Below are 27,595 nucleotides of genomic sequence, written 5' to 3'. Positions count from 1 at the left end.
CGTGGATAGACACAAAATGCTGGAGCATCTCTGGAGAGAAGGAATGGGTCACATTTCGGGTCGAGACCCTTCTTCAGACAGAAAGTCACGGGAAAGGAAAGAGAGATATAGACAATGGCGTAAAGAGATATAGAATAAATGAATGAAAGATATGCAAAAAAGTAACAATGATAAAGGAAACAGACCATTGTCGGTTGTTTGCTAGATGAGAACGATAAGCTAGTGTGACTTGGGTGGGGGAGGGATGGAGAAAGAGGGAATGCAGGGGTTACTTGAAGCTGTGGACCTGTCCTATCCATCATCTTAGACATTCAATGTCTCCCCACTGTCACAAAATAGCTGCAATGTGAAACATCGACAGCATGAGTTGAGTATAGGAGCAAAGAGGTCCTTCTACAGTTGTACCGGGCCCTGGTGAGACCGCACCTCGAGTACTGTGTGCAGTTTTGGTCTCCAAATTTGAGGAAGGATATTCTTGCTATGGAGGGCGTGCAGCGTAGGTTCACTAGGTTAATTCCCGGAATGGCGGGACTGTCGTATGTTGAAAGGCTGGAGCGATTGGGCTTGTATACACTGGAATTTAGAAGGATGAGAAGGGATCTTATTGAAACATATAAGATAATTAGGGGATTGGACACATTAGAGGCAGATAACATGTTCCCAATGTTGGGGGAGTCCAGAACAAGGGGCCACAGTTTAAGAATAAGGGGTTGGCCATTTAGAACGGAGATGAGGAAGAACTTTTTCAGTCAGAGGGTGGTGAAGTTGTGGAATTCTCTGCCTCAGAAGGCAGTGGAGGCCAGTTCGTTGGATGCTTTCAAGAGAGAGCTGGATAGAGCTCTTAAGGATAGCGGAGTGAGGGGATATGGGGAGAAGGCAGGAACGGGGTACTGATTGAGAGTGATCAGCCATGATCGCATTGAATGGCAGTGCTGGCTCGAAGGGCTGAATGGCCTACTCCTGCACCTATTGTCTATTGTCTATATTGTCTATTGTCATGCACTGCTGTCATTCACCAGCACTTCTTCAACAAGATACATAAAACCAGAAACATAAAATCAGAACCATATCAAGTAGAAAAAAAAGGACAGTGAGTGCTTAGAAGCTTTATTGCTCTACATCTAACTTTAGACTTGTCAAATCTAGCTCCTTGTGCAATGATGTGACTGCCTCAGTGTCATTGGCTAAATAATGATGATATAAGCATACCTTAACAAGTCTGCCTGGCTGGAGAAAGGGGAGGCAGTACTTTGGTTTGTGTAGATATTCTTCAATTTCTTTACCCAGTTTAGCCAGCTGCTGCCGTATTTTGTAGTAAGCAACAACATTTTCCTCATTGGGAATTTCAATTTCATTGTACTGCCCTTCCAGAACCTTGACCTCTGTAAAAATACATCACATATTGAGTTATGTATAAAGATACCATCTTTACACAACAAGCATTAATGATGAAGGAATTAAATGAATAATTTATTATTCCATAAAATGCTTAGTATGATGCGGCATTCCTTCCACTTAATTGGATGATATTTGGACCTTTGGTTGGGGAAGGGGGAGTGGAAGGTTGAACCTTAGATATGCAAAATGTAGATGAAACATTTTTACAGCAGCTGGAGTACATCAGCAGTAAAGAATATAAAGATTAATCGTCTAATTTTGTTATGCATTGAGTGAAGTTACTGAAATATAGTTTGCAGCTTCACCATTACAGCGAGTGACAAACTATTCCATTACACTCCTAATGTTGGCCCTGTTGGAGAAAGATTAACCATATTGTACAAGCCCATGCCCTACTTTTACATCCAAGGTGTTGTAATGGTGCCATAGTGAACATTCTTGCCAATGGAAACTCCAAGATATTGATATGATTATGGTATGCTATTCAAAGTTGGAGAGCAGCAGTGGTGTTATTCCTGAAGATTTAACACAGACTTTAATGTTATAACATACAAAAAGGTACAAATGTTAGTACAGCCTTCTAGCGCTACATAGCATTATTCCAAAGAATGCATTATGTTTGAAAATGCTTACTACTCATTTTTTAAACATATTCTGTCGTGGAACTTAATATAAGAACACCATGTGTTCTTAAATCTTATATAAAGGTTTAAAATGTGTCAGAAACTATAATTTTTGACATTTTCTTTTCTTATTCACCCTAACATCACAATTCAAAACAGATGGAACTCATTTTTAATCACATTTTTTAATGCATCAGCAAGAATAATTGCATGTATCCCCCATTGTTAGGTTTGTACTCTTGCAAATCAAATAAAGCTTGGCTAAGTTCCTAGAATTCTTCCACACTGCTGACTGATCAGATTAAATGAGCTGCACTATAATGAACATTTCCATCTCTCATACCACTGTTAAAGAACTGAGTTAGGTTAGCAAATTATATGTTAGCTCAAGTGATTCTCCAAATACATACCAAGGCAAAATTACAGTTGACCTCACGAACATTACTGCTTTGAACCAAGATGGCCAAATCTGAACCATGGAAAAATATACTCAAGCACCATATCAAATGAATTACTGAAGCAATAAGATTCAAACCGCAGGGACCTGTGAGCATCAGAGTTTTTACCTCCCCAAGCATTTATTTCAAATACATTATGTAGAAAGTTGTATTAGCAAATACCCTAGAATACCAGCAGCAATTTGGGTGCAAATATTTATTCTCCAAAGCTGATGTTCAACATACCTTTCTGGTTGACATGTAGAAAACCTAAAAGCTCTTGGGGAAAAATACACCATACAGTTATTATAACCACCTATCATCAAAAATAGTTGCAATGAGCTGGAATGCACTGATATCTTGCCTTGTATTACGTTGCAGATTTATTGCTCTTCATCCTCTAGCCTGAATAGTTATAGGTATGTATCCAATATACTTTAAACACATTGAGTACTGCTTTGTCAGGAATCTGATTAAACGTCACCTGTACACTGGCCTCACGTGAGAATGAATTGCCCACTGTCACAGTGCAGAGAGGCTCTCTGTGACCGTTTTTGTGGAACAAAATGGGTGAATGGAGTCAAAACTCAGTGCTAAGATGTACAGCTCAGGCTACACCATGGTAGGCATTGTAAACCTGGGCCACCACTGGGAACTGGCATCACCTACCCCACGTTCTGACAGACAATCTGCATTCTTATGTTTCTCTCAACATTTCCTGTTGTATGTGATGGAAGCCGTGGTCTCCCGTCTCTTTATTTGCCTGCACGTTTCCCTCACCCCAGAGATTTCTGTGCTAACAAGCTCAAACACTATCACTGGCTGCACTACACGCCTGGACTACTCAGCAGCAGGCTTCACAGGGAGCCTCTCCACACTGAGCCACGTGGCAATTCATTACTGGATTTGAGTCATGTTCCTGGCACCTCAAAGTGCAGCAACACAGAGGGCAGGATCCCAAAGGCCTCTTTCTCAGCACAGCAGCTCGAGGCAATGAGGAGTTCACGTCAGGTCCTCGGCATAGAAACATCAACGGTAATGCTGTAGGCACGTAAAATTAGCACTGCATGTTTAAGTTTCAAAGTGGACCATGGAGAAAATCTGGATCAAAATTTACCATTCACTAAATGTGCACTCTACTTCTATGAGAAAAGTTATAGACTTAACTCTGGACATCTTTGAAAACAGATCTACTGCTCAAGTTAACTGGTTAAAAATCCACCCCTTATAGGAAAAGTCACTGAGAACCTTTTTAATGCTCATTCACCCAGTTCCGCCATATACATTGGGGAACTTATTTGCGGTTCACCTGTAGCTAAATAGAAAGAATCCTATTCTTGATTGCCTACTTTTTCAAATCTCATCAATGGCTGGTTGGATTTCCCTTCAATTACAATGGTAAGAACTACTGGCTATGAGAGAACTATACACTCAGTATACTCAATAGATTAAACAAAGCATAAACTAAATCCATCCTCGATACATTACCTTAAAAGCCAACCTAACAATAAAATCTTGCAGAATGAACAAAGAAAAATGTTCCAATCTATGACAACCATTGAGCTCTGATACAAAGCTACCTGGATACATCACATGCGACAATGAGATTCTCCTCTTTTCTATGTCTCCAGCTCTGTTCACCAACTATGTAGTATTAAAAAATGTACAGAAATTGAAATCAGCAATTATGAGGAAACCCAAGAATATGGATATTGTTTCTTTTGCTTTCCAAACTTTAAATTCTGCTCTTGATCTATGGCAAATCGTGCCAAATCAACACATTCTTATAAACGTCGGTATAAGTGTTTAACTATTTGTAGATTGAGCAGTTTAGAGAGTAAAAGCCATTGACGCAAACATTTCTAAATCCAGCTGGGATGTCCGCTGGCAGCATAAAATGTCTACTAAAACTGGTAATGTGAAGTTTATGGTTAAATCACAAATGACATCACTATATATGTACCAAAGGATTTCATCAACTAAATAACAAAAGAATCAATAACTCATCCACTGGAACTGAAGATGGGGCTTCACAAGATACTGATCTTGGGCTAAATTATGCTGTAAAGCCAAGCAGCAAACTTGCATCCCAAAGCAGCAGCGCAACATTGGCTGACTATTCACTGCCTTCAGAAGTGGCTCATCAAGCCACTCAATTTTATCAAACTACCAAGAATAACAACAAAATTAGACTTCTGCAATTCAAGGGACAAGTCATTTTGATTTCATAGGGTAATAAAGACAACGAATAGTGCAGTGTGAAGAAGGACCACCGTCTTTCAGTCCGAAGAAGGATCCCAACCAAAAACATAATCTGTCTACTCCTACCACAAATGCTGCGTGACTCGCTGAGTTTGTCCAGCACTTGGTGTTTTACAACAAATGCAGATGTTGGCAGGAAGAATCAGTCAAAACAAAAAAAAATCATAGAAATAAATTATATTGAGATTTTAAGTGGGAAGTAAGCTTTACTTAAAAGCAATCTGCTGGAATTGGGACTCCACTTCACCGAAGCTTAAACAGACCAGGAAAAAGTTGTTTTATTATTAATCACATCTTGCTTTAATAGTTGAAAGCAATTTAATATTGAAATCAATTTTGAAAATTTTATTCTGTGCACGCTATGAGAAGGTTTACAATGCACTAGCATTCTGCTTTTTATTATTTCATAATTTATCTCTAATGGTTACATGATGCTCCCCAGGAAGCATTGTACTATGAACTATTGTTTATAGTCCTTAGGGTTTCATTTCAGACATTAACTTGGCTTGCACTTGTCAGAATGACGCATGCAGTAAATTATTCACTTAAATAATGATTTACTAGCTCTTTACAAAAGTGCACAACATTACTAAACTGCTAACTTTCACTACATTACTTGCTCTCCCTGAACCAAAATGTTAAATTCTTAAAGATGGCGAGTGAACATATTTATAAGAGTGGGACTGGGGATGGTGATGGGGTGACAGGGAGGTGAGAAGAGGGTTATGAGGCAGCCCATAATCAAAAATACCGTTATCACAATGTGGTATTGATTGATAGCCATCTTAAACATCTACTCTGGTGGCAACAGGGATTCTAATTACCGCAAGAACAAAAGATTATATTTAAGGACACAAAATGCTGGAGTAACTCAGCAGGTCAAGCAGCACCTCTGGAGAACATGGATAGGTAACATTTTGAGTCGGGACCCTTCTTCAGTTAGATATTATCTTGCTATTTTGAAAGTAATCATCTAATTCATCAATGTTTACTGAACATTAATTTTTTTCTAATGACTTTAGGATAATGGTATGAAAATATAATCAATAAATTGCTTTAGATGGTACATAATTTTACTATTAATACTTTTTTTTTAATTTGCAAAAAATAGATGAACAAAGAAAATGCAAAAAGATAGGTAATCCAGAACTTGGAAAATGATATTTAATTTTACTTAAACATCATATCTTATTATTGTTATTATTATTGACTGCAATTAATGAGAGAGCTGTTACTCTGCTTACCGTTATGCAACTGAAATTAATTTCATACATAAGTTAATCGATGCTTCATATTTTTGGAATTTTGGGATCTCTTCTGGAGCAGAGATAACCCGTACGGAGATAACCTGGTTGCAGCTAATCTTAAGGAAGAATAAGTTTTGCAGGATCCTTGCAGAATTGTTTACTTGTGATACACAGGAGGGTGCAATCTAGTGAGGCAGTAGGGCAGGATCCAAAATGACAGTATAGTAGCTAGGGAGACTGGCTGGTTTAAAGAAAATTGGGGATGCTCAGATGGAGACAGAAGAAGCACGAGTATGGTGAACTGCATTTATATTAATCCAAACTGCCTCACAGGTCAGATGGTTGATCTGAGAGCATGGGATTATGACATTATTGCAATCACATTAAGATGGTTAATTGTAGGGCAGGAGTGGCAGCTTAATGTTCCAGAACTTTCAGGTATCACAGAAGGTGATGTGAAAGAGGGGATGTTCCACTACTGATTAGGCAGAGCATTAAGGCAGCACTCAGGGAGGATATCCCGCAGTGATTGGCGAATGAAGCTTTATGGGTAGATGGTAGGAATATGGGGGAAATCACTATGATGGGGTTATAGGCATTCCAATAAGCAGCAGGAATTAGAAGGACTGATATATATGTATGTTACAGGAGAATTAAAAGCAACAGCCTTGTAGTCATGGGGGATTTTAACTCTCCCTATCATGATTAGAATGTCTGAATGCAGATGGCTCAAATGTGATGGAATTCAGAACATTCATTCAAGATGGCCTTTGGTAGAGACCATATCTAAAGATATGAGGATGGATGAGTGATGGAAGTGTCCATGGAGGCACCCTTTGGGAACAGTGACCATTGTTTGGTGAGCTTCAAGGTAGTCATGGAAAAAGATAAGTTTGGCCTCATGATAGAGCCTTAAACTGGAGGAAAACGGGTTTCAATTGCACAAGTCAGGACTGGTGGAAGTAGCTTTTGAGGAACTGCTTGAAAGAAAACAACATTCATTGTGGACGTTTGCGTAAAAATTAATTCTAACACACATGCCAAGGCACCAAAACCAAATTGTAATTGGTTTGAAGCTCTGGAGCTTCGACAGTTGGTTAAGTCATAACCCCGAAGCAGAACCAGCTGTCTGAACTCTTGTTGACTCTGAATTTGCTGACATCACATTCAAAACCAATTAAGCATATTAAACTAATCATTTTATTGAGGACTCAAAAACTAAATTCCAAAAATATAAACGGACTGAAACTTCCCCCTCTTGCAGCCAATGCCGTGCACTGCTTGCAACCGAGTTCTGGGTACTTAAACTGAACCTGTACCCAGTCTATTAGAATTGTAACTGCTAAGAAATTGAGGAATCCAACATAAGAATTCATAAGTGGCCTTCATGTTAGGCTGATCCAGAAGATTAGAATGCATGAGATCTACAGTGACTTGGTATTTTGGATTCAGAACTGGCTTATCCATAGAACTCAGTGTTGCGGAGGAAGGGTGTATTTCTGGCTGGAGATCTGTGACTACTGGTGCTCCACATGCATCAGTGCCAAAACCTCTGTTGTTTGTGATACATGACCTGAATGAAATTCTTGATGGGTTGGTCAGTAAATATACAAAAATTGGCAGAATTGCAGACAATGAAGACAGCTGTCAAAGGATATAGATCAGTTTCAGATAAGGGATAGAAATGGCAGATGTAATTTAATTTGGTCAAATGTTAGGTTTTGCACTTTGGGAGATCAAATGCAAAGGGAATTTATATAGGTATACAAGACCCGTAAAAGTAATGATATAAGGAATATTTGAGTCCAAGTGTATAGCTCCCTGAAAGTATCAACACTAATAGCTAGAATAGTAAAGAAGGTGTATGCTATGCTTGCCTTTATCAGTCAGGCAATGAGTATGAAAGTCTGGAAATCACACTGCAACTTTATAAAACTCTGGTTATTTCCATTACTAGATGATATGGAGGCTTGCAGATACAGTAAAGGTTTACCAGGATGCTGCATGGATTAGAGGGCTTTAACTAAGCAAGAGATTTAGATTGTTTTCTCTAGAGCATCGGCGGCTTAGGGGAGATGCAAGGAAGTTTATAAAATCATGAGAAGCATAGTCAAAATCTTTTGCCTAGAGTGAGAATGTCAAAAACCAGAGAGCATAGCTTTGAGATCACAGGGGGGAGTTTAAAAGAGTGGTAGGCACCTGAAATGCGCTACCAGGGTTGATAGTGGAAACCAATATGATAGTGGTGTTTAAGAGACTTTTAGATAAGCACATGAATATACAGGGAATGGACAGATAGGGATCTTGTCTAGGCAGAATGGATTAGTTTAATTTGGCATCTTAGTCAGCACAGACATGGTGGACTAAAGACCCTATTCCTATGCAGTTTTTAAAAGTTGTTCTAAAAGTATTAAAAATTCCCATTCTGGACCTCCCACAAAAGATGTAGTGCAGCACTAAAATATGTACTTTATTTGTTATGCCAATTTTTATTCCAGCACAAAAGGAAAATTATCTGTTGATATAACCTCGTTATAAAGAAAATAATTGTCCTTACTTTCCACCACCCCAGGGATTGCTTTGTAATTCTGGAATTGGTAGAAGGACTTCTCCAACATATATTCAGGATTGATCTCTTCAACACGAAGCAGGTTCAAAACCATGTTGTAGGTCAGATGAAAAGCACTGTTAAGAGGATCAGCTGAACCCTGCAAAAAGAAAAATTAAATCAGTTGAGACTCCGTTCAAAGCAGACTCGCATAGAAAGAAGGCACAAGTATCTCAAAAGAAATTGCTCCTCAATTTATGACGACAAATAAATTGCACTTTTTAAAAAAAAAAAGAGTCAAGACAGGCCTTTTTTATTAGCGTTGTCACCTTCACATTTGAAGTTATTCATGGAAACATTCCATCTTGTAGCTTAGCTTCAACTGCTACCTTATGAATAACTGAGTTCTGCAAAGAAAAGGTTAAGCAATGTGCGTTTGGTTTCCCCAGTGCAGAGGAGACCACATCACAAGCACAGCTACTTTCCAACAACAATCAGGTTTTTGAACTATAGACAATAGACAATAGACAATAGGTGCAGGAGTAGGCCATTCAGCCCTTCGAGCCAGCACCGCCATTAAATGCGATCATGGCTGATCACTCTCAATCAGTACCCCGTTCCTGCCTTCTCCCCATACCCCCTCATTCCGCTATCCTTAAGAGCTCTATCCAGCTCTCTCTTGAAAGCATCCAACGAACTGGCCTCCACTGCCTTCTGAGGCAGAGAATTCCACACCTTCACCACCCTCTGACTGAAAAGGTTCTTCCTCATCTCCGTTCTAAATGGCCTACCCCTTATTCTTAAACTGTGGCCCCTTGTTCTGGACTCCCCCAACATTGGGAACATGTTATCTGCCTCTAATGTGTCCAATCCCCTAATTATCTTATATGTTTCAATAAGATCCCCCCTCATCCTTCTAAATTCCAGTGTATACAAGCCCAATCGCTCCAGCCTTTCAACATATGACAGTCCCGCCATTCTGGGAATTAACGTACAACGGAGCAATGTAACCCACCCTTTGCACTGCCAAAGATGTGTTTATCAAATTATGTTTTGCACTAATGTATTTTTCTTGCAATCATTATTTCTTTTTACAGTCTTGCAGAATTTATAAGCAATTTATGTACAGGTATAATTTATGTTTTTCCAGCTTCCAGTGTCTATGCAACTGGGATGCTGCTGCTTTCAATAGACAATAGGTGCAGGATTAGGCCATTCGACCCTTTGAGCCAGCATCGCCATTCACCGTGATCATGGCTGATCATCCACAATCAGTACCCCGTTCCTGCCTTCTCCCCATATCCCTTGACTCCGCTATCATTAAGAGCTCCATCTACCTCTCTCTTGAAATCATCTAGGGAATTGGCCTCCACTGCCTTCTGAGGCAGAGTTCCACAGCTTCACAACTCTCTGAGTGAAAAAGTTTTTCCTCATCTCCGTTCTAAATGGCCTACCCCTTATTCTTAAACTGTGGCCCCTGGTTCGGGACGCCCCCAATATCGGGAACATGTTTCCTGCCTCTAGCGTGTCCAATCCCTTAATAATCTTATGTTTCAATAAGATCCCCTCTCATCCTACTAAATTCCAGAGTATACAAGCCCAGTCGCTCCAGTATTTCAATATACGACAGTTCCACCATTCTGGGAATTATCCTCGTGAATCTACGCTACACTCCCTCAATAGTAAGAATGTCCATCCTCAAATTTGGAGACCAAAACTGCACATAATACTCAAGGTGTGGTCTCATTAGGGCCCTGGACAACTGCAGAAGGACCTCTTTGCTCCTATACTCAACTCCTCTTGTTATGAAGGCCAACATTCCATTGGCTTTCTTCACTGCCTGCGGTACCTGCATGCTTACTTTCAGTGACTGATGAACTAGGACACCCAGATCTCGTTGTACTTCCCCTTTTCCTAACTTGACACCAAGATTTTCATTGTAGCTGTACCTCACCATATTTGTGCATATGATAATAAACCCGTCTGATGTTGAACTGTTGGTACCAGAAAATTGGAAACAGTCAATGTGGCAGAGGCCATAAAAGGTGTCACACATATAAACGGGAAGGGTGTGAACGAGGAGAGAAAGAACATAGTCAAGGTAGGGAGAAATAAGCTCCATGAGACAAGAGCAGGTTGGAACAATGAAGTCCCAGATAACCCTGCTTGTGGAGAAGGTAAAGTGAGTTGTCTCAGCTTATGGGTTTAAGGCCGGATGCAGAGGTCTCCATAGGAACTATGGGCTCTGAGACACTGGCCTGATGGGGTCATGATCCAACTGGAAGAAAAAGGAATCATTTAAAAAAATGTTAGAGAACCAACTACAAACCTTGTTTTTCAGATTTCCAATTATTATCAGTGAAAGGAGGATGTAAAAGGTTCATTATTCTGACAAGAACAATTTTACAAAGCTATGAATCAACTCAAAAGGAATATGGTCTAGGGAAATTTAGAATTAAAACCAGCTTAAGGCTATACTTCAAACCATATACAGAGCAAACTCAACAGAATGTAAACCTGCTAATGATTTTTGCAGGAGTTCCGTACAGTTCACCAACAAAACTATAATTATACAATGCAGGAGGGATCAGGTTTTGGCAAACATACAATGTTTTCCAAATTGCTGTTTAGCTGTAACATTCATGACCATTTCTGATTTCAAAGCCAAAATGAGAACAGTCCTCCCCAGAGTCCAACAATTATTAGACTAGTGGATAGCTGATACATAACGTCAAAGATGTTCCAGAGATTTCACACAATTTCGTGGAGAGCCTATTCCAAGAAATCACTGAGAACTGTGTATGACTGTCCCTGGGAGAAGAAAGCAAAACATAAATACTTAAGTAATTTATCAGTATAAATATGCAACAGAACAGCATCTGGTGCCATATTCCAGCAAACTTCGTAGTCTAAATATGCGAGTGAACTAAAGAGTGAGTTGGTTTAATGTTTTTATTGGCTTACAAGACAGACATTAGTTACTTACCAAAATAAACAATTACATCAAAGCGAATGATAATTAATTATTTTTGTCATTATATTAGGCAAAACTGCAAGATAGAGTTTTATAGTATCAGAAACTATACAACCAGAAATACAATGGAACCATGATCCAATCATATGATTCAATCATGAACCATCATGGTCTGGTTTGGCTCAGTCACCAAGCATGACATCCGGAGGCTGCAGCGCATCGTTCGATCAGCCGAGAAGGTTGTTGGCTGCAACCTCCCCCCCCCCCCAATCGACAAACTGTACACTGCAAGGGACAGCAAGCGAGCGGGTAAGATCATCTCTGGCCTCTCTCAGCTTGGCCACAAACTCTTTGAAGCACTTCTCTCTGGAAGGCGACTCCGGACTGCCAAAGCCGCCACAGCCAGACATAAAAACAGCTTTTTTTCCACGATCAGAATTCTAATCTTTGTTGCCCATCAAATCTAAGGAATGTGTTAGGAACAAAATCATACATCAGGCATTAAAGTGCCAACCTTCCCACTTCACAGGCAGTATCTCTAACAGAACAGTTGCGCTATGCTTTAGTCACCAGATGTGGTTCACAGGTCACCCTTGTTTAGCATCCTTAGGAATGTCGCATGGATGACAACTGCATTGCTGATCGCAGGGCTGTAAACAGGAGGTGTCCTGAGCTAATTCTGCTACCACCACCATCTATTGTACAAGTGATGGCTCCCACTGATTGTCGCCGGAAGCTTGTGTCCTTTTCAGGGCAGACGATGACAGTGATGTAACATTTGAAACATGGATGATGGACATAAAAGAAGCAGAAAGGCTTTCTGAAAGTTCAGGTACATTACATACATCCACTGGCTCTCCCTTGTCCATTTTCTAAGTTACATCCTCAAGAAATTCCAGAAGATTAGTCAAGCATGATTTCCCCTTCGTAAATCCACACTGACTCGGGCCGATCCTGTTACTGCTATCCAAATGTGCCGCTATTTCGTCTTTTATAATTGACTCCAGCATCTTCCCCACCACCGATGTCAAGCTAACTGGCCTATAATTCCCAGTTTTCTGTCTCCCTCCTTTCTTAAAAAATGGGATAATATTAGCTACTCTCCAATCCACAGGAACTGATCTTGAATCTATAGAACATTGGAAAATGATCACCAATGCGTCCACGATTTCTAGAGCCACTTCCTTAAGTACCCTGGGATGCAGACCACAAGGCCCTGGGGATTTATAAGCCTTCAGTCCCATCAATCTACCCAACACCATTTCCTACCTAATGTGAATTTCCTTCAGTTCCTCTATCACCCTAGGTCCTCTGGCCACTAGTACATTTGGGAGATTGTTTGTGTCTTCCTTCGTGAAGACAGATCCAAAGTATCTGTTCAACTCGTCTGCCATTTCCCTGTTCCCCATAATAAATTCACCAGTTTCTGTCTTCAAGGGACCCACATTTGTCTTAACTAATTTTTTCCTCTTCACATACCTAAATAAGCTTTTACTATCCTCCTTTATATTCTTGGCTAGCTTACCTTTGTACCTCATCTTTTCTCCCCATATTGCCTTTTGAGTTATCTTCTTTGCTCTTTAAAAGTTTCCCACTCCTCTGGCTTCCCGCTCATCTTTGCTATGTTATTACTTCTCTTTTACTTTTATACTGTCCTTGACTTCCCTTGTCAGCCACGGTCGCCTCTTACTCCCCTTAGAATCTTTCTTCCTCTTTGGAATGAACTAATCCTGCACCTTCTGTATGATTCCTAAAAATACCTACCTTTGTTGTTCCACTGTCATCCCTGTTAGGGTCTCTTTTCAGTCAACTTTGGCCAGCTCCTCCTTCATGCCTCCATTGTCCCCTTTGCTCAACTGTAATACTGACACTTCCAATTTTCACTTCTCCCTCTCAAATTGTAAATTAAAACTTATCATATTATGGTCACTACCTCCTAATGGCTCCTTTACCTTGAGTTCCCTTATCAAATCAGTTTCATTACCCAACACTAAATCCAGAATTGCCTTCTCCCTGGTAGGCTCCAGTACAAGCTGCTCGAAGAATCCATCTCGGAGGCACTCCACAAACTCCCTTTCTTGGGGTCCCATACCAATCTGATTTTCCCAGTCTACCTGCATGTTGAAATCTCCCATAACCACCGTAGCATTACTTCTATCAAGTCTCCTTGCAACCTCTGGCGTTCCAGATAAAACATTCCAAGTTTGTCCAGCCTCTCCCTGTAGCTAATATCCCTTAATGCAGGCATCATTCTGGTAAACCTCCTCTGCTCCCTTTGAAGCGCCTCCACATCATTCCTATAATGTAGCGGCCAGAACTGCATGCAATATTCCAAATGGGGCCTATCCAAAGTCCTATAAAGCTGCATCATGACCTCCTGACTACTATACTTCAAGCCCCGAGCAATGACAATAGACAATAGACAATAGGTGCAGGAGTAGGCCATTCAGCCCTTCGAGCCAGCACCGCCATTCAATGCGATCATGGCTGATCACTCTCAATCAGTACCCCGTTCCTGCCTTCTCCCCATACCCCCTCACTCCGCTATCCTTAAGAGCTCTATCCAGCTCTCTCTTGAAAGCATCCAACGAACTGGCCTCCACTGCCTTCTGAGGCAGAGAATTCCACTCGTTCACCACTCTCTGACTGAAAAAGTTCTTCCTCATCTCCGTTCTAAATGGCCTACCCCTTATTCTTAAACTGTGGCCCCTTGTTCTGGACTCCCCCAACATTGGGAACATGTTTCCTGCCTCTAATGTGTCCAATCCCCCAATTATCTTATATGTTTCAATAAGATCCCCCCTCATCCTTCTAAATTCCAGTGTATACAAGCCTAATTGCTCCAGCCTTTCAACATACGACAGTCCCGCCATTCCGGGAATTAACCTAGTGAACCTACGCTGCACGCCCTCAATAGCAAGAATATCCTTCCTCAAATTTGGAGACCAAAACTGCACACAGTACTCCAGGTGCGGTCTCACCAGGGCCCGGTACAACTGTAGAAGGACCTCTTTGCTCCTATACTCAACTCCTCTTGTTATGAAGGCCAACATTCCATTGGCTTTCTTCACTGCCTGCTGTACCTGCATGCTTCCTTTCAGTGACTGATGCACTAGGACACCCAGATCTCGTTGAACATCCCCTCTTCCTAACTTAACACCATTCAGATAATAATCTGCCTTTTTATTCTTACTTCCAAAGTGAATAACCTCACACTTATCTACATTAAACTGCATCTGCCATGTATCCGCCCACTCACACAACCTGTCCAAGTCACCCTGCAGCCTTATTGCATCTTCCTCACAATTCACACTACCCCCCAGCTTAGTATCATCTGCAAATTTGCTAATGGTACTTTTAATCCCTTCATCTAAGTCATTAATGTATATCGTAAATAGCTGGGGTCCCAGCACCGAACCTTGCGGTACCCCACTGGTCACTGCCTGCCATTCCGAAAGGGACCCATTTATCCCCACTCTTTGCTTTCTGTCTGTCAACCAATTTTCTATCCATGTCAGTACCCTACCCCCAATACCATGTGCTCTAATTTTGCCCACTAATCTCCTATGTGGGACCTTGTCGAAGGCTTTCTGAAAGTCGAGGTACACCACATCCACTGACTCTCCCCTGTCAATTTTCCTAGTTACATCCTCAAAAAATTCCAGTAGATTTGTCAAGCATGATTTCCCCTTCGTAAATCCATGCTGACTCGGAATGATCCTGTTACTGCTATCCAAATGCTCAGCAATTTCGTCTTTTATAATTGACTCCAGCATCTTCCCCACCACTGATGTCAGACTAACTGGTCTATAATTACCCGTTTTCTCTCTCCCTCCTTTCTTAAAAAGTGGGATAACATTTGCTATCCTCCAATCCACAGGAACTGATCCTGAATCTATAGAACATTGAAAAATGATCTCCAATGCTTCCACTATTTCTAGAGCCACCTCCTTAAGTACCCTGGGATGCAGACCATCAGGCCCTGGGGATTTATCAGCCTTCAGTCCCATCAGTCTACCCAAAACCATTTCCTGCCTAATGTGGATTTCCTTCAGTTCCTCCATCACCCTAGGTTCTCCGGCCCCTAGAACATTTGGGAGATTGTGTGTATCTTCCTCAGTGAAGAGCCAGCATATCATATGCCGCCTTTATCAATCTTCCTTATGAAGGATTATTTTTCATAAAAGTCCCTGTACAATCATTACCTTAAAGTGAATAGGAAAATCTGAGCTCATTGTTTATTTTCCCTTCAATTAAAACTGACACTATCTGATCAAATATGCAAAATCATCACAAATATTAACTCATCTATAAATTATTTTTTAATTACATATAATTTGTTACCTTTAACAGCTGTTTTCCTATTGTTGGGCTCATCTTTTCATCTACCATGAGAATAACAATTCCTCGTTCATCCATGCCACGTCTACCAGCTCGACCAGACATCTGAATGTATTCCCCAGAAGAAATCTGCAATTTGAAACGAGAAATCATTGGACAATGATTGGAAGTACTGGAAGGTGGATCAACATTTGAACAAAATAGAAGTTGACACAAAAGTAAAGAGATCACAATGGTTCAGCTTTGGTGCCACTGTCTCATAGTTCTACTGACTGAGGTGAATGGTGTTTGTGTAGAACATGTATGTTCTCCCCACACCCAAATGGGTTTCCATCTTGTGCACCCAGTTTCCTCCCACATTTTAGAAATGCGCTGGTAGGTTAAATGCCTGCTGTAAATTGCTTCTCGTGTAAGTGGATAAAGGGAAAATTACACAGGAGTGATGTATGCGAGAGTTAGAGAAATGGGATTTTAATAAAAACAGTTTAGACTATCTAGCGCAACTCATGTGAACTATAAACCATAAAACCAATAAGCTTCATTATCAGAAATAAAAGGTTACACTTAAAACAATTTATACACAATAAGTAAACCAAAGATTGAACTCTATTCCTCATCATAAAGTGACCAATTACAGATAAGAATGCATCACAATCCAATTACACTTCTTGCATCAAGAATTAACAATTCAAAATCAGATATTGAAACATCAAAGATTATTGCCAGAACGACAGTAATTTAAAGCATTTATTTTACATTTTATCCTTCACTGGAAAGATTTAAAGATGTACGCTTTTCAGCAAGACTGTACGAGCAGATGGTGAGGAATGAGCAGATAATTACTAACTTACTAATTACTAACAAGTTTATTCTGATATAAAAATAGTAAAACAATTTTTACAATAACAGAACTATATGCATAATTATGATGAAATAAGTGGGGAGTGTAGTAGTAGTTAAAAAAGACAAAAAGAATTATATCAAATTTAATCAGAATTGGCACATATGGACCAATGAGTCACTAAACCCCAATCAATGCTGTATTCAGCACTTTGCAAGTTCTTTTTATCATTCATATTTGGATTAACTTGCAATTCTTTTCTCCTGATGGGACAAAGTGAGACATCCAAATGTGCATTGTTGAGAAGACATCATAGATCACATTTTACCACTGCAAATCACATTCAAGAAAAGATGACAGTCAAAGCTGATCTTTGAATTAATTCCAGCTTTACTGAGCCAAGTTCATTTAGGTTATTAAAGAGCAGACTTTATAGATTTCTGTTAGGTAAATGGAATAGTTGCAAGGTCTGTGAACAATAAACAAGCAAAAAAAATAATATTTTGTACCCAGCGAAAATCTTTCCCATCAAATTTGCGTGCACTCGTGAATAGAACAGTCCTGGCTGGCATGTTGATACCCATTGCAAAAGTCTCTGTTGCAAACAATGCCTAAGGAAAAAAGATTCAAAAACAGACGTTGGTATTCAAGCATAATTCATGATAAACGAGATTTTAGAATTTTCAGAAGAACCTACTAATTTTTAACAATCAGAAATTAATGTATCATGTGGCCTCAAAATACCAACCCACAAGTTACCGATTGTACCAGACTACTGCATAAAATATAAACGCCTTCACTGCACTGACCATATTGGTTCACCTTCAGGTCAAATAATCTTGCTGATCTTGCCAGCTAAATCCCATAAATAGTTTTTGAAGTTATAACACACAGTGTTGTGACACACACAGGAAAGCTTACGTACGCAGGTTCAAAGGAAATAAGCAGTCTGCTTTCTTAAATGCTTAATAAACCTTTAGATCTTGATTTGAACTTGAAAAAAACCCCTCCAAAATATAAACACAGAAATATGAACGCAGTCATAGTTCTGCTATTCAGACTCTTGTGTCTGTTCCACAATACCATTAGAACATGGCTGATTTACATCATAGCCAGTCTTTGATCCCTGTCAATTTATACCCTTATCTAATAAACATAGGATTGAAAATTTCAATTGACCCAGCACCCACAGTCATTTGGGAGGAGAAATCCACAATGAGCACTGAGTGGACAAATGTTAATGGCAACCTTCTAATAGCAGCTACAAGACTTCTCACCAGTTTGCTTTATTGTTCAGGTGTTTAGTCAAAATTAAGTTGCAAATGTGTAAGCAAATCGTCCTGCTAAGCATGGGCAAGTTTGAAAAAAAGGTTCACCGTTGATTAAAAAACTCCACGTTCTATCCAGTTATTTCAATCCATTAACAATTATCATTCAGGCCACTGACTCAACCTCTGAACTCTGCAAGAGACCCAGCTAATTCTAAAACCCCAAAGCATATATTCCTCTGGATCTCCCAAGTTCACCACACAGCCATTCCAATTCTAAATCACTGAATGCTCAACCACACGTCCATATATTTCCCACTGGACCCCAAAACCTTAATCCTACCCCAATGTAAGCTCATGTTCATTCTTATCTCTGCTTATTTAATATCGATTTATCACCTAATTTACTGCCATATAAGCTGTTGAAATGTATCTCAAACATGCAAGTTTTTTTAACAGGAGAAAGGTGGGTGCCTGGAACGCACTGCCGGAAGCAGTGGTGGAGGAAAACAAGACAGTAGCGTTTCAGAGACTTTTGAATAGGCACATTAATATGCAGGGAATGGAGACATATGGTTTATGTGCAGGCAGATCAGAGTTGGTCTTGGTTTCATGTTCAGCACAGACACAGTGGGCCAATCAGCCTATACCTGCGTTGTACCACTCTATGTTCATAAATCAACTACATTTTGGGGAGACAAAAAATACCTTCAAAAGTCCTTCAGAGAAAAGAATCTCAATCGTTTCTTTCAGTATAGGAAGTAAACCTCCATGGTGAATTCCAATTCCTCTTTTTAAAAGGGGCAAAACGTGTTCAACCTGGTTAAATAAAAAAAAGTTTTATCAACAACAGAATCGGCCCCGACCCAACGGCATCGACGGGAACCGCGCCACTGTGAGCGAGGAGGGAGTAATGTTACACTGAGATCAGCATCAATGGCAGGCGAAACAATGCAAAACGGCATAGGAGAGCAAATGGATAATTAATGAGTTGTTCAATAAATTAACAAAAAGGTGCTCAATAAAGCTTTATCCAAAACGGTTCCACAGACAACCTTGGCTGCTTATGGATTTATTGTTAAAGTTAACATGAATCAGACCATCAGCAAATCTGAGCAGCATCATTTACGGTTGAGCTATTCTTGCAACAGCAATATTATAATACCTCTATAATCAAGAACTAGAGAGAAATAGATATCCATATTTTCCTGAGGGCATGATTCTATAACATTAAAAATGGGTTAACTTTGATTTCAATGATATACCTGATTTACAAATAATTTTTACCTGAGGAAGTTTTTTATCTTCATCAGACAAGCAGTCAATAGCATTGTTAAATACCTCTTCAACCAGCTTTTTTTCATCATCTGAGGAGAAACATACATCTTTAGAATAACTGCACAAAATCTTTATACTTCAATGAAAGCATTCTAAGTACTTCAAAAACCCAACCCCAGAGAATGCTATGAGGATGCAGAGTGACTCGGTCAGGTTGGGTAAGTGGGCAGATGCAGTATAATGTGGATAAATGGAGGTTATCCACTTTGGAGGCAAGAACCGGAAGGCAGATTGTTTATCTGAATGGTGTCAGGTTAGGAAAAGGTACAACGAGACCTGGGTGTCCTAGTACATCAGTCACTGAAAGTAAGCATACATGTACAACAGGCAGTGAAGAAAGCTAATGGCATGTTGGCCTTCATAAAAAGAGGAGTTGGGTCTTGGAGCAAAGAGGTCCTTCTGCAGTTGTACAGGGCCCTGGTGAGACCACACCTGGAATATTGTGTGCAGTTTTGGTCTCCTATTGAGGTAGTGCAGTGTAGGTTTGAGGTTAATTCCCGGGATAGCTGAACTGTCATATCTTGAAAGAATGGAGCGATTGGACTTGTATTGACTGGAATTTAGAAGGATGAGAGGAGATCTTATAGAAAGATATAAAATTATTAAGGGATTGGACATTTTAGACTTTATCGCAGGCTGCATAGCCCAAGCACAGCGTTGCACATGCTCTGTTTACTTATTTATAAAAATATAATGCATACAGACACAATAATGAGCTGTAAAGCAGAGTCACGTAGTTGGCAACAAAGCATCTCTACCCTACCAGCTCAATACATTCTATGTTTGTGAACAGGTCAGTGAATTGACAACCATGCCCTGAGAGCTTCGGGTGCACCTGTATCTACTGTCACTGTTGTAGATGCCGGAAGGGACTTCCTGAGAACGATCTCGTGGAAAGGCGATTGGCCCAGGAGTCGTCTCCAGTAGTTTCCTTCAAACCTGCATGGATCGTTTGGCAGGAGCATCCGCAGTCACCTTTAACCTCTCCCTACTCCAATCTGAGGTTCCCACCAGCTTGAAGAAGACCACTATCATCCCAGTGCCACAAAAGGCTCCGATATCCACCATCATGAAGTGCTTTGTGAGACTGGTCATGGTGCACATCTACTCCAGTCTCCTGGAGAGCTATGATCCACTGCAATTCACCTACCACTGCAAAAGGTCCATGGCAGACGCTGTCTCCCTGGCCCTACACTCGTCCCTGATATACAGTGCCCTCCATAATGTTTGAGACAAAGACCCAACATTTATTTATTTGCCTCTGTACGCCCCAATTTGAGATTTGTAATAGAAAAAGATTGAAAGCTCTCTGCACCTAGTCTTTCCTCCAGTCTTTCCATCACCTTTGGAAACTTTTATTGCTGTTTATCAACACGAGGACCAAAGTTGTGCCAATGAAAGTCAAAGAAGCCATTATGAGGCTGAGAAACAAGAATAAAAATGTTAGAGACATCAGCCAAACCTTAGGCTTACCAAAATCAACTCGTTTGGAACATCATAAAGAAGAAAGAGAGCACTGGTGAGCTTACTAATCGCAAAGAGACTGGCAGGCCAAGGAAAACCTCCACAGCTGATGACAGAAGAATTCTCTCTATAATAAAGAAAAATCCTCAAACACCTGTCCAACAGATCAGAAACACTCTTCAGGAGCCAGGTGTGGATTTGTCAATGACCACTGCCTGCAGAAGGCTTCAAGAACAGAAATACAGAGGTTACACTGCAAGATGCAAACCACTGGTTCGCTGCAAAAATAGGATGGCCAGGTTACAGTTTGCCAAGAAGTACTTAAAAGAGCAACCACAGATCTGGAAAAAGGTCTTGTGGACAGTTGAGACGAAGGTTAACTTACATCAGTGATGGCAAGAGCAAAGTATGGAGGAGGGAAGGAAATGCCCAAGATCCAAAGCATACCACCTCATCTGTGAAACACGGTGGTGGGGGTGTTATGGCCTGGGCATGTATGCCTGCTGAAGATACTGGTTCACTTACCTTCATTGATGATACAACTGCTGATGGTCATAGCATAATGAATTCTGAAGTGTATAGACACATCCTATCTGCTCAAGTTGAAACAAATGCCTCAAAACTTATCGGCCAGCAGTTCATTCTACAGCAAGACAATGATCCCAAACATACTGCTAGAGCAACAAAGGAGTTTTTCAAAGTTAAAAAATGGTCAATTCTTGAGTGGCCAAGTCAATCACCTGATCTGAACCCAATTGAGCATGCCTTTTATATGCTGAAGAGAAAACTGAAGGGACTTGCCCCCAAAACAATCATAAGCCAAAGATGGCGGCAATACAGGCCTGGCAGAGCACCAGCAGAGAAGACACCCAGGAACTGGTGATGTCCATGAATCACAGACTTCAAGCATTCATTACATGCAAAGGTTATGCAACAAAATACTAAACTTGACTACTTTCATTTACATGACATTGCTGTGTCCCAAACATTATGGCGCCCTGAAATGGGGGGGACTATGTATAAACACTGCTGTAATTTCTACATGGTGAAACCAAAATGTATAAAAATGGCCTTTATTAAAATCTGACAATCTGCACTTTAACCACATGTGATTTTTTCTATTACAAATCTCAAATTGTGGAGTACAGAGGCAAATAAATAAATGATGGATCTTTGTCCCAAACGTTATGGAAGGCACGGTATCTGGATAACAAGGCCACCTACTTTAGATTCCTATTTATTGACCAGAAATCCTTCAGCACCATAATTCCAACCAAACGTACTTCCAAACTTCTGAACCAGGATTCAGCAACCCCTCTGCAACTGGACCCTTGACTTCCAGAACAATAGATTGCAACCAGTAAGGAGAAGTAACAAAATATCCTCCATAACTCCCAACACAGGCGCCCTGCAAGGCTGCTTTCTCAGTCCCTTACAATGCACCCCATACACTCATGTGGGCAGCCAAATTCTGCTCTAATTCCATTTACAAGTTTGAAGATGACACCACCATATTGCGCTGTGTCTCAAACAATAATGAGGTGGAATTAAGGAAGAAGAGAGATGTTCACAGCATGGTATAAAGACACCAACCTCTCCCTCTGTGGCATGATTTGCCAGGATAGCTTGCAAAACCAAACTTTTCACAATGTCTTGGTAGATATGACAATAATAAACCAACACCAAATTGTGCAACAGTTGCGTTAAAAAAGTTATGAAATACAGTTGGGCAATATTCCAAACTTAAGTAAAATTCGGAAAGGTAATGAAATAACAAAAGGTAACAGTTTAGGCTTTGGAATGTCTGGTCCCTACTGAGGTATTCAATTAAAAATTTAAGAGGGGCATCGAACCATTTAAAGGACAAAGGTCGGCAACAATCTCTTATGAAATTTAAATTGGGACTGAAACTGAAATGTGAGACTATGAAAATCTTTGATAAAACTCCTTTTTATATATTTATACTTTGCCAATAAACTGATGTAATAAAAAGCATATAATGTTTAAATGAAAACAAACACTTTCAGCCAAACTACATAACTAATGTTTGCAATGACACACAAAGTAGTAATTGAATTATTTAAACTGACAATATTCCCTTCTGGTTAATGTTACTTGCAATAAAAAAATTAGTATAATTTATCCTGGAAGTCTTTGGTAACTTGCCTTTTCTGAGGGCAGATGTACATCAAGTTCTGCCAAGAGGAGCTGACTCTGATATTATGCATCACTGCATCTGGTGCATTGGGCTAGAGAAGATTACTTCCTCGCAAACCACATTACTCCCACACTATAAAAGGGTCACAACTTTCAGTAAACTTCCATTCTCACTGTGGAGCCAAACCATACAAAGTTTGAGCCCTTGTATACTCTACATGCCATTCAATTATTTCAACATATCAGCATCTGGAATCTCAAATGAAGCTTGGTACAGTCATTATAGGATCAAACAATAACAATGTTTGCAGGTTTTACAAGGCTGAAAGATTCACTGGGGCTTTTAAATAGCGAAATTGTGCAGCGTGGAAGGAATAGGTTCCAGCAATTTCCCAACTTGGTGCTGCAATGAATCTATATTTCAGACTTCAGAGATTATTTAGCACAGTCAACAGTAGAGTAAGGCAATGAATTGATTTTTTCTCAGCCTCCACTGCGGTCTACCTCAAATCATGGAACCACTTATTATTAAATCATTACATTATATCTTGATGCAAATCTGATGAGACACTGCACTGAAGTACAGCGTAGAGTTGTTGCCTCACAGCATCAGAGACCCAGATTCAATCCTGGCCACAGGTGCTTGTCTGTATGGAGTTTGTATGTTCTCCCCATGACCTGCGTGGGTTTCTCCACGATATCCGGTTTCCTCCCACATTCAAAAGATGTACAGGTTTGTAGGTTCATTGGTTTGGTATAATTGTAAAAATTGTCCTTAGTGTATGTAGGATAGTGTTAGTATGTGGGGATTGCTGGTCGGCGCAGACTCAATAGGCCGAAGTTCGTTCCCACTCTGTATCTCTAAACTTTCCAGTATGATAGTATCAGGCTAAAGATTGTAATCAATGCAGAAAGATTCTAAATGATTCCTTTAACTAGCAGTAAGTTCAATGGGAATTAAAGCACATTAATTCGAGCTGGAACACATTAGAAGGTAAAGTCCATACAAGTTCACCGAAAGAGAGTGGCACGATTGCGACCATGCCAATGTGACCCACACTCCTGTAGAAAGCTACTGTTGAACATTACGGCACAGCAGTAGAGTTGCTGCCTTACATCGCCAGAGACCAGGGTTCGATCCTGACTGTGGGTGCTGTCTGTACGGAGTTTGTGCCTTCTCCCTTCTTAAGGGATTGGACACGCTAGATACAAGAAACATGTTCCCGATGTTGGAGGGGTCCAGAACCAGGGGCCACAGTTTAAGAATAAGGGGTTGGCCATTTAGAATGGAGATGAGGAAAAACCTTTTCACTCAGAGAGTTGTGAATCTGTGGAATTTTCTGCCTCAGAAGGCAGCGGAGGCCGATTCACTGGATGCATTCAAAAGAGTGTTAGATAAAGCTTTTATGGCTAGTGGAATCAAGGGATATGGGGAGAAGGCAGGAACAAGGTATTGATTGTGGATGATCAGCCATGATCACATTGAATGGCGGTGCTGGCTCGATGGCCCGAATGGCCTCCTCCTGCACCTATTGTCTATGTATCTATGTATAATCTGCTGTTCGTATTCCTATGTTCCATCCAAATTCCTAGCTTGTTGCCTGAACAAAGTTCTAATTTTTAATATTTTCTTCATTTTCCAGCCTCTGTGGATTCACCCTGGTTTAATTCTTTGAGTATCCCCAATTTTAATTACTAATGCTGGCCATAATTTTTGATTTCCGTTCGATTTCCCGTGGCATCTTTAAACCACCAGAGTTCTTTTCCCTTGTACCACCTCTCTTCCTACCAACAAGAGCTCCAAATGCTTTCCAGATAAGAACTGGTTTGGACTTTCAAATTGGTGTGTTTCTTACCCACTCACAACACAATATCCTCCATACAGGGAAGACCATTATGCATCTTAGGTTAGCTTGCATTTGGCTTTCACAATCCTTCACCCTTATCACCAAAGAAATCAAGCCCAAATTTCATCCAATTTCTCATGTAAAAAATATTAATTCAGATAGTGCACCTGATGTAATAATGCATCTTTCAATCAATACATTTAAGATTTCCTTTTAACCTGGACTTGCCATAATGTAGACACAAGGAACTGCAAATGCTGGAATCTTATCATATCATCATATCATATATATACAGCCGGAAACAGGCCTTTTCGGCCCACCAAGTCCGTGCCGCCCAGCGATCCCCGTACATTAACACTATCCTACACACACTAGGGACAATTTTTACATTTTACCCAGCCAATTAACCTACATACCTGTACGTCTTTGGAGAACACAAAGTGCTTGAGAAACTCAATGGGTCAGGAAGCATCTCTGGAGGAATGAATAAGTCTGAAGGGTCTGAGGAAGGGTCCCGACCCAAAACATCACCTATCCATGCCCTTCAGAGATACTACCTGACTCACTAAGTACTTTGTGTTCTTGCCATAATGCACCATGTATCATCTTTGGCCTTAGGCTAGACCATATTTTCAATGTAATAAATGAGGGGAGTCCAAGGACATTTCCAATCATAACCAGTGATAACCTTTCATTCATGCTTAATGAATAAATGAGGCTTACAGTAACATTTTATATTATCGAATCATAGAAACATACAGTTCATCAGCTCATTATGTCCGTGCCAATTGCCACAAATCCTTTTTCCCCCATATTAGACCCATTTCCTTCTATAACTATCCTATCGAAGTACCTGTCCGAATTCCTCTACAACCTCATTTGGCAGCTCATTTAAATATTTATCACCCTCGGTGAAAACAAAATGTAACTTTCATATCTCCTTTAAATTTCTTGGCTTTCAACTTAAATCTGTGCCCTCTCATTCTACATTTCCCTGCCCTGGGGAAAAAAAAAATCTAACTATGGACCCTACTTATGCCCCTCATAATTTTACGAACCTCTCAGAAGGTCTTCCCTTTGTCTATCCAAAATATCCTTACAACCCAAGCCCAGAATCTCTCTATGCCACCACATCCTCCCTGTAGTGTGGCAACCAGAACTGCACACAATCCTCTTAAGTATGTTTTAATAAACACTTTGTACAACTACAACATGATGTCTCAATTCTTGTACTCAAATGTAATGAATATATTAATTGTAAAAGCATTAGAAAGGATAGTTCACGATCAAAAACGTCAACACTTACTCAGCTATAAGGTGCTTGTGACCTTTCCAGTTTTTCTTAAATGGAATTTCATCTGCCGAAATATCTCTTAATCTCCCCAAACATCAAAAAGCAAGTGTGTTATTTTCCCTTTCAGTATCACTGGCATTTCCGAGCCATAAGACTGTAAGCTCATATCCAGAGTATCACATAAATAAGCTATTTGATAGCATCTGTTAAGTTATCTTTTAGGGCCCAATTTGCCCTCGCAGGCAAAGATAAAGTTCACGCAGCACTATTCAAAGAGGAGCAGGGAACTTTCTTCAGCGTGCTGGCCAATATTTACTCGTCAAACAATTATAACTTTGTTAACATCATCTACTCGTTATCTTGTTACTGTTTGTGGAGACCGATTGTCTGGTTCCCCTAAAACAATGATAACAAAAAAATTAAATTATTGGCATTAAAGCATTCCAAGATGTTGTGGGTTTGAGCAATAAAAGTGAAATTTTGCAGATGCCATAAATCTTAAATAAAAGCAGAAACAGCAGGTCACACCGCATCTGTGGTGGGATTAATAGCATTAATATTTAGGGTCAATGAGTTTTTATCAAAACTGGAAACAAGCTGAAAGGTGCAGATAAAGTTTAGTGAGATCAGGGAGTTGATGAAAAAGAGAAAATAAACAACATAAAAATCAAACATCTGGAAAGTGGGATGTTTTTAAAAGAAAGACGGAGGGTTCAGGGATAGCAATGTGCAAGATACATCTTCTGGATGCACTGGGACGCATCCTCAGTGATGTGACCTGGGGTCATCGGGTGTTTTGGGTCTCACAACATCAGACACCCTTGCCCAGGCGACCCAGCCGGGGTTGATCAGGCCCCAACGCATCCCAGCAGCAACCGCCCACGGATCGGCCCTCTTAATCCAAAGCCATCTAGTGGCTTTCTCTGCTGCTTCGCTTGCAGATTGAATATTCCTATTAGGGTGAAGGACATAGCTGGCGATGATTAGGGAATCCACGTTGACAAGCGATGTTGAAGCACAGGTCAGGAAAAATGAGGAGGCATTTAGGCAGCTAAGATCAAGCAAATCTCTTGGGTAGATGTAGGAGTACACAAAAGGGAAACCAGGAGGGTAAAAAGAGGACATGAGATCACTTTGGCAGAAAAGGTCAAAGAGAATCACATGAGATTCTTCAAGTATATTTCGAGCCAAACAATAATTATTGAGGGAATAAGGCTGAAGAAAGGTCCCGACCCAAAACTCCACCTATCCGTTTTCTCCAGAAACACTGCCTGACCCATTGAGTTACTCCAACATTTGGTGTCTATCTTTGGTATCAACCAATATCTGCAGTTCCTTTTTATTACATCTGGAAAATGACTGATTAGAGATGGTCAGCATGGCTTTGTGCAGGAGAAATTCTATCTCACAAATTTGATTGAGCTTTTTGAGGAGACGATGAAGATTTATGAGGGCTGGGCAGTAGACAATGTCCACAAAGACTTCAGCAAGGCCTTTGGCAAGGTTAGATCACATGGGACGCAGGGCGTGCTAGCCAATTGAAATTGGCTTGGTGG

General features: G+C 40.3%; 1 protein-coding gene across 1 annotated transcript in view; it reads right to left on the bottom strand.

Annotated features, from left to right (window-relative positions):
• Positions 1 to 27,595, bottom strand: part of mtrex (Mtr4 exosome RNA helicase) — a 93,154-nt gene that overhangs the window by 33,304 nt on the left and 32,255 nt on the right. Inside the window, exons 12-17 of the mRNA XM_078396899.1 lie at positions 19,227 to 19,306; positions 18,648 to 18,758; positions 17,181 to 17,282; positions 15,834 to 15,959; positions 8,525 to 8,675; positions 1,210 to 1,382 (exon numbers count right to left, since the gene is read on the bottom strand). Coding sequence (XP_078253025.1) covers positions 1,210 to 1,382; positions 8,525 to 8,675; positions 15,834 to 15,959; positions 17,181 to 17,282; positions 18,648 to 18,758; positions 19,227 to 19,306 — 743 coding nt within the window. The remainder of the gene's footprint in view (positions 1 to 1,209; positions 1,383 to 8,524; positions 8,676 to 15,833; positions 15,960 to 17,180; positions 17,283 to 18,647; positions 18,759 to 19,226; positions 19,307 to 27,595) is intronic.

This window comes from Rhinoraja longicauda, chromosome 1 (genome assembly GCF_053455715.1).
Source record: "Rhinoraja longicauda isolate Sanriku21f chromosome 1, sRhiLon1.1, whole genome shotgun sequence".
In the NCBI taxonomy this organism is placed as follows: Eukaryota; Metazoa; Chordata; class Chondrichthyes; order Rajiformes; family Arhynchobatidae; genus Rhinoraja; species Rhinoraja longicauda.
This window is presented reverse-complemented; position numbering and strand designations above follow the sequence as displayed.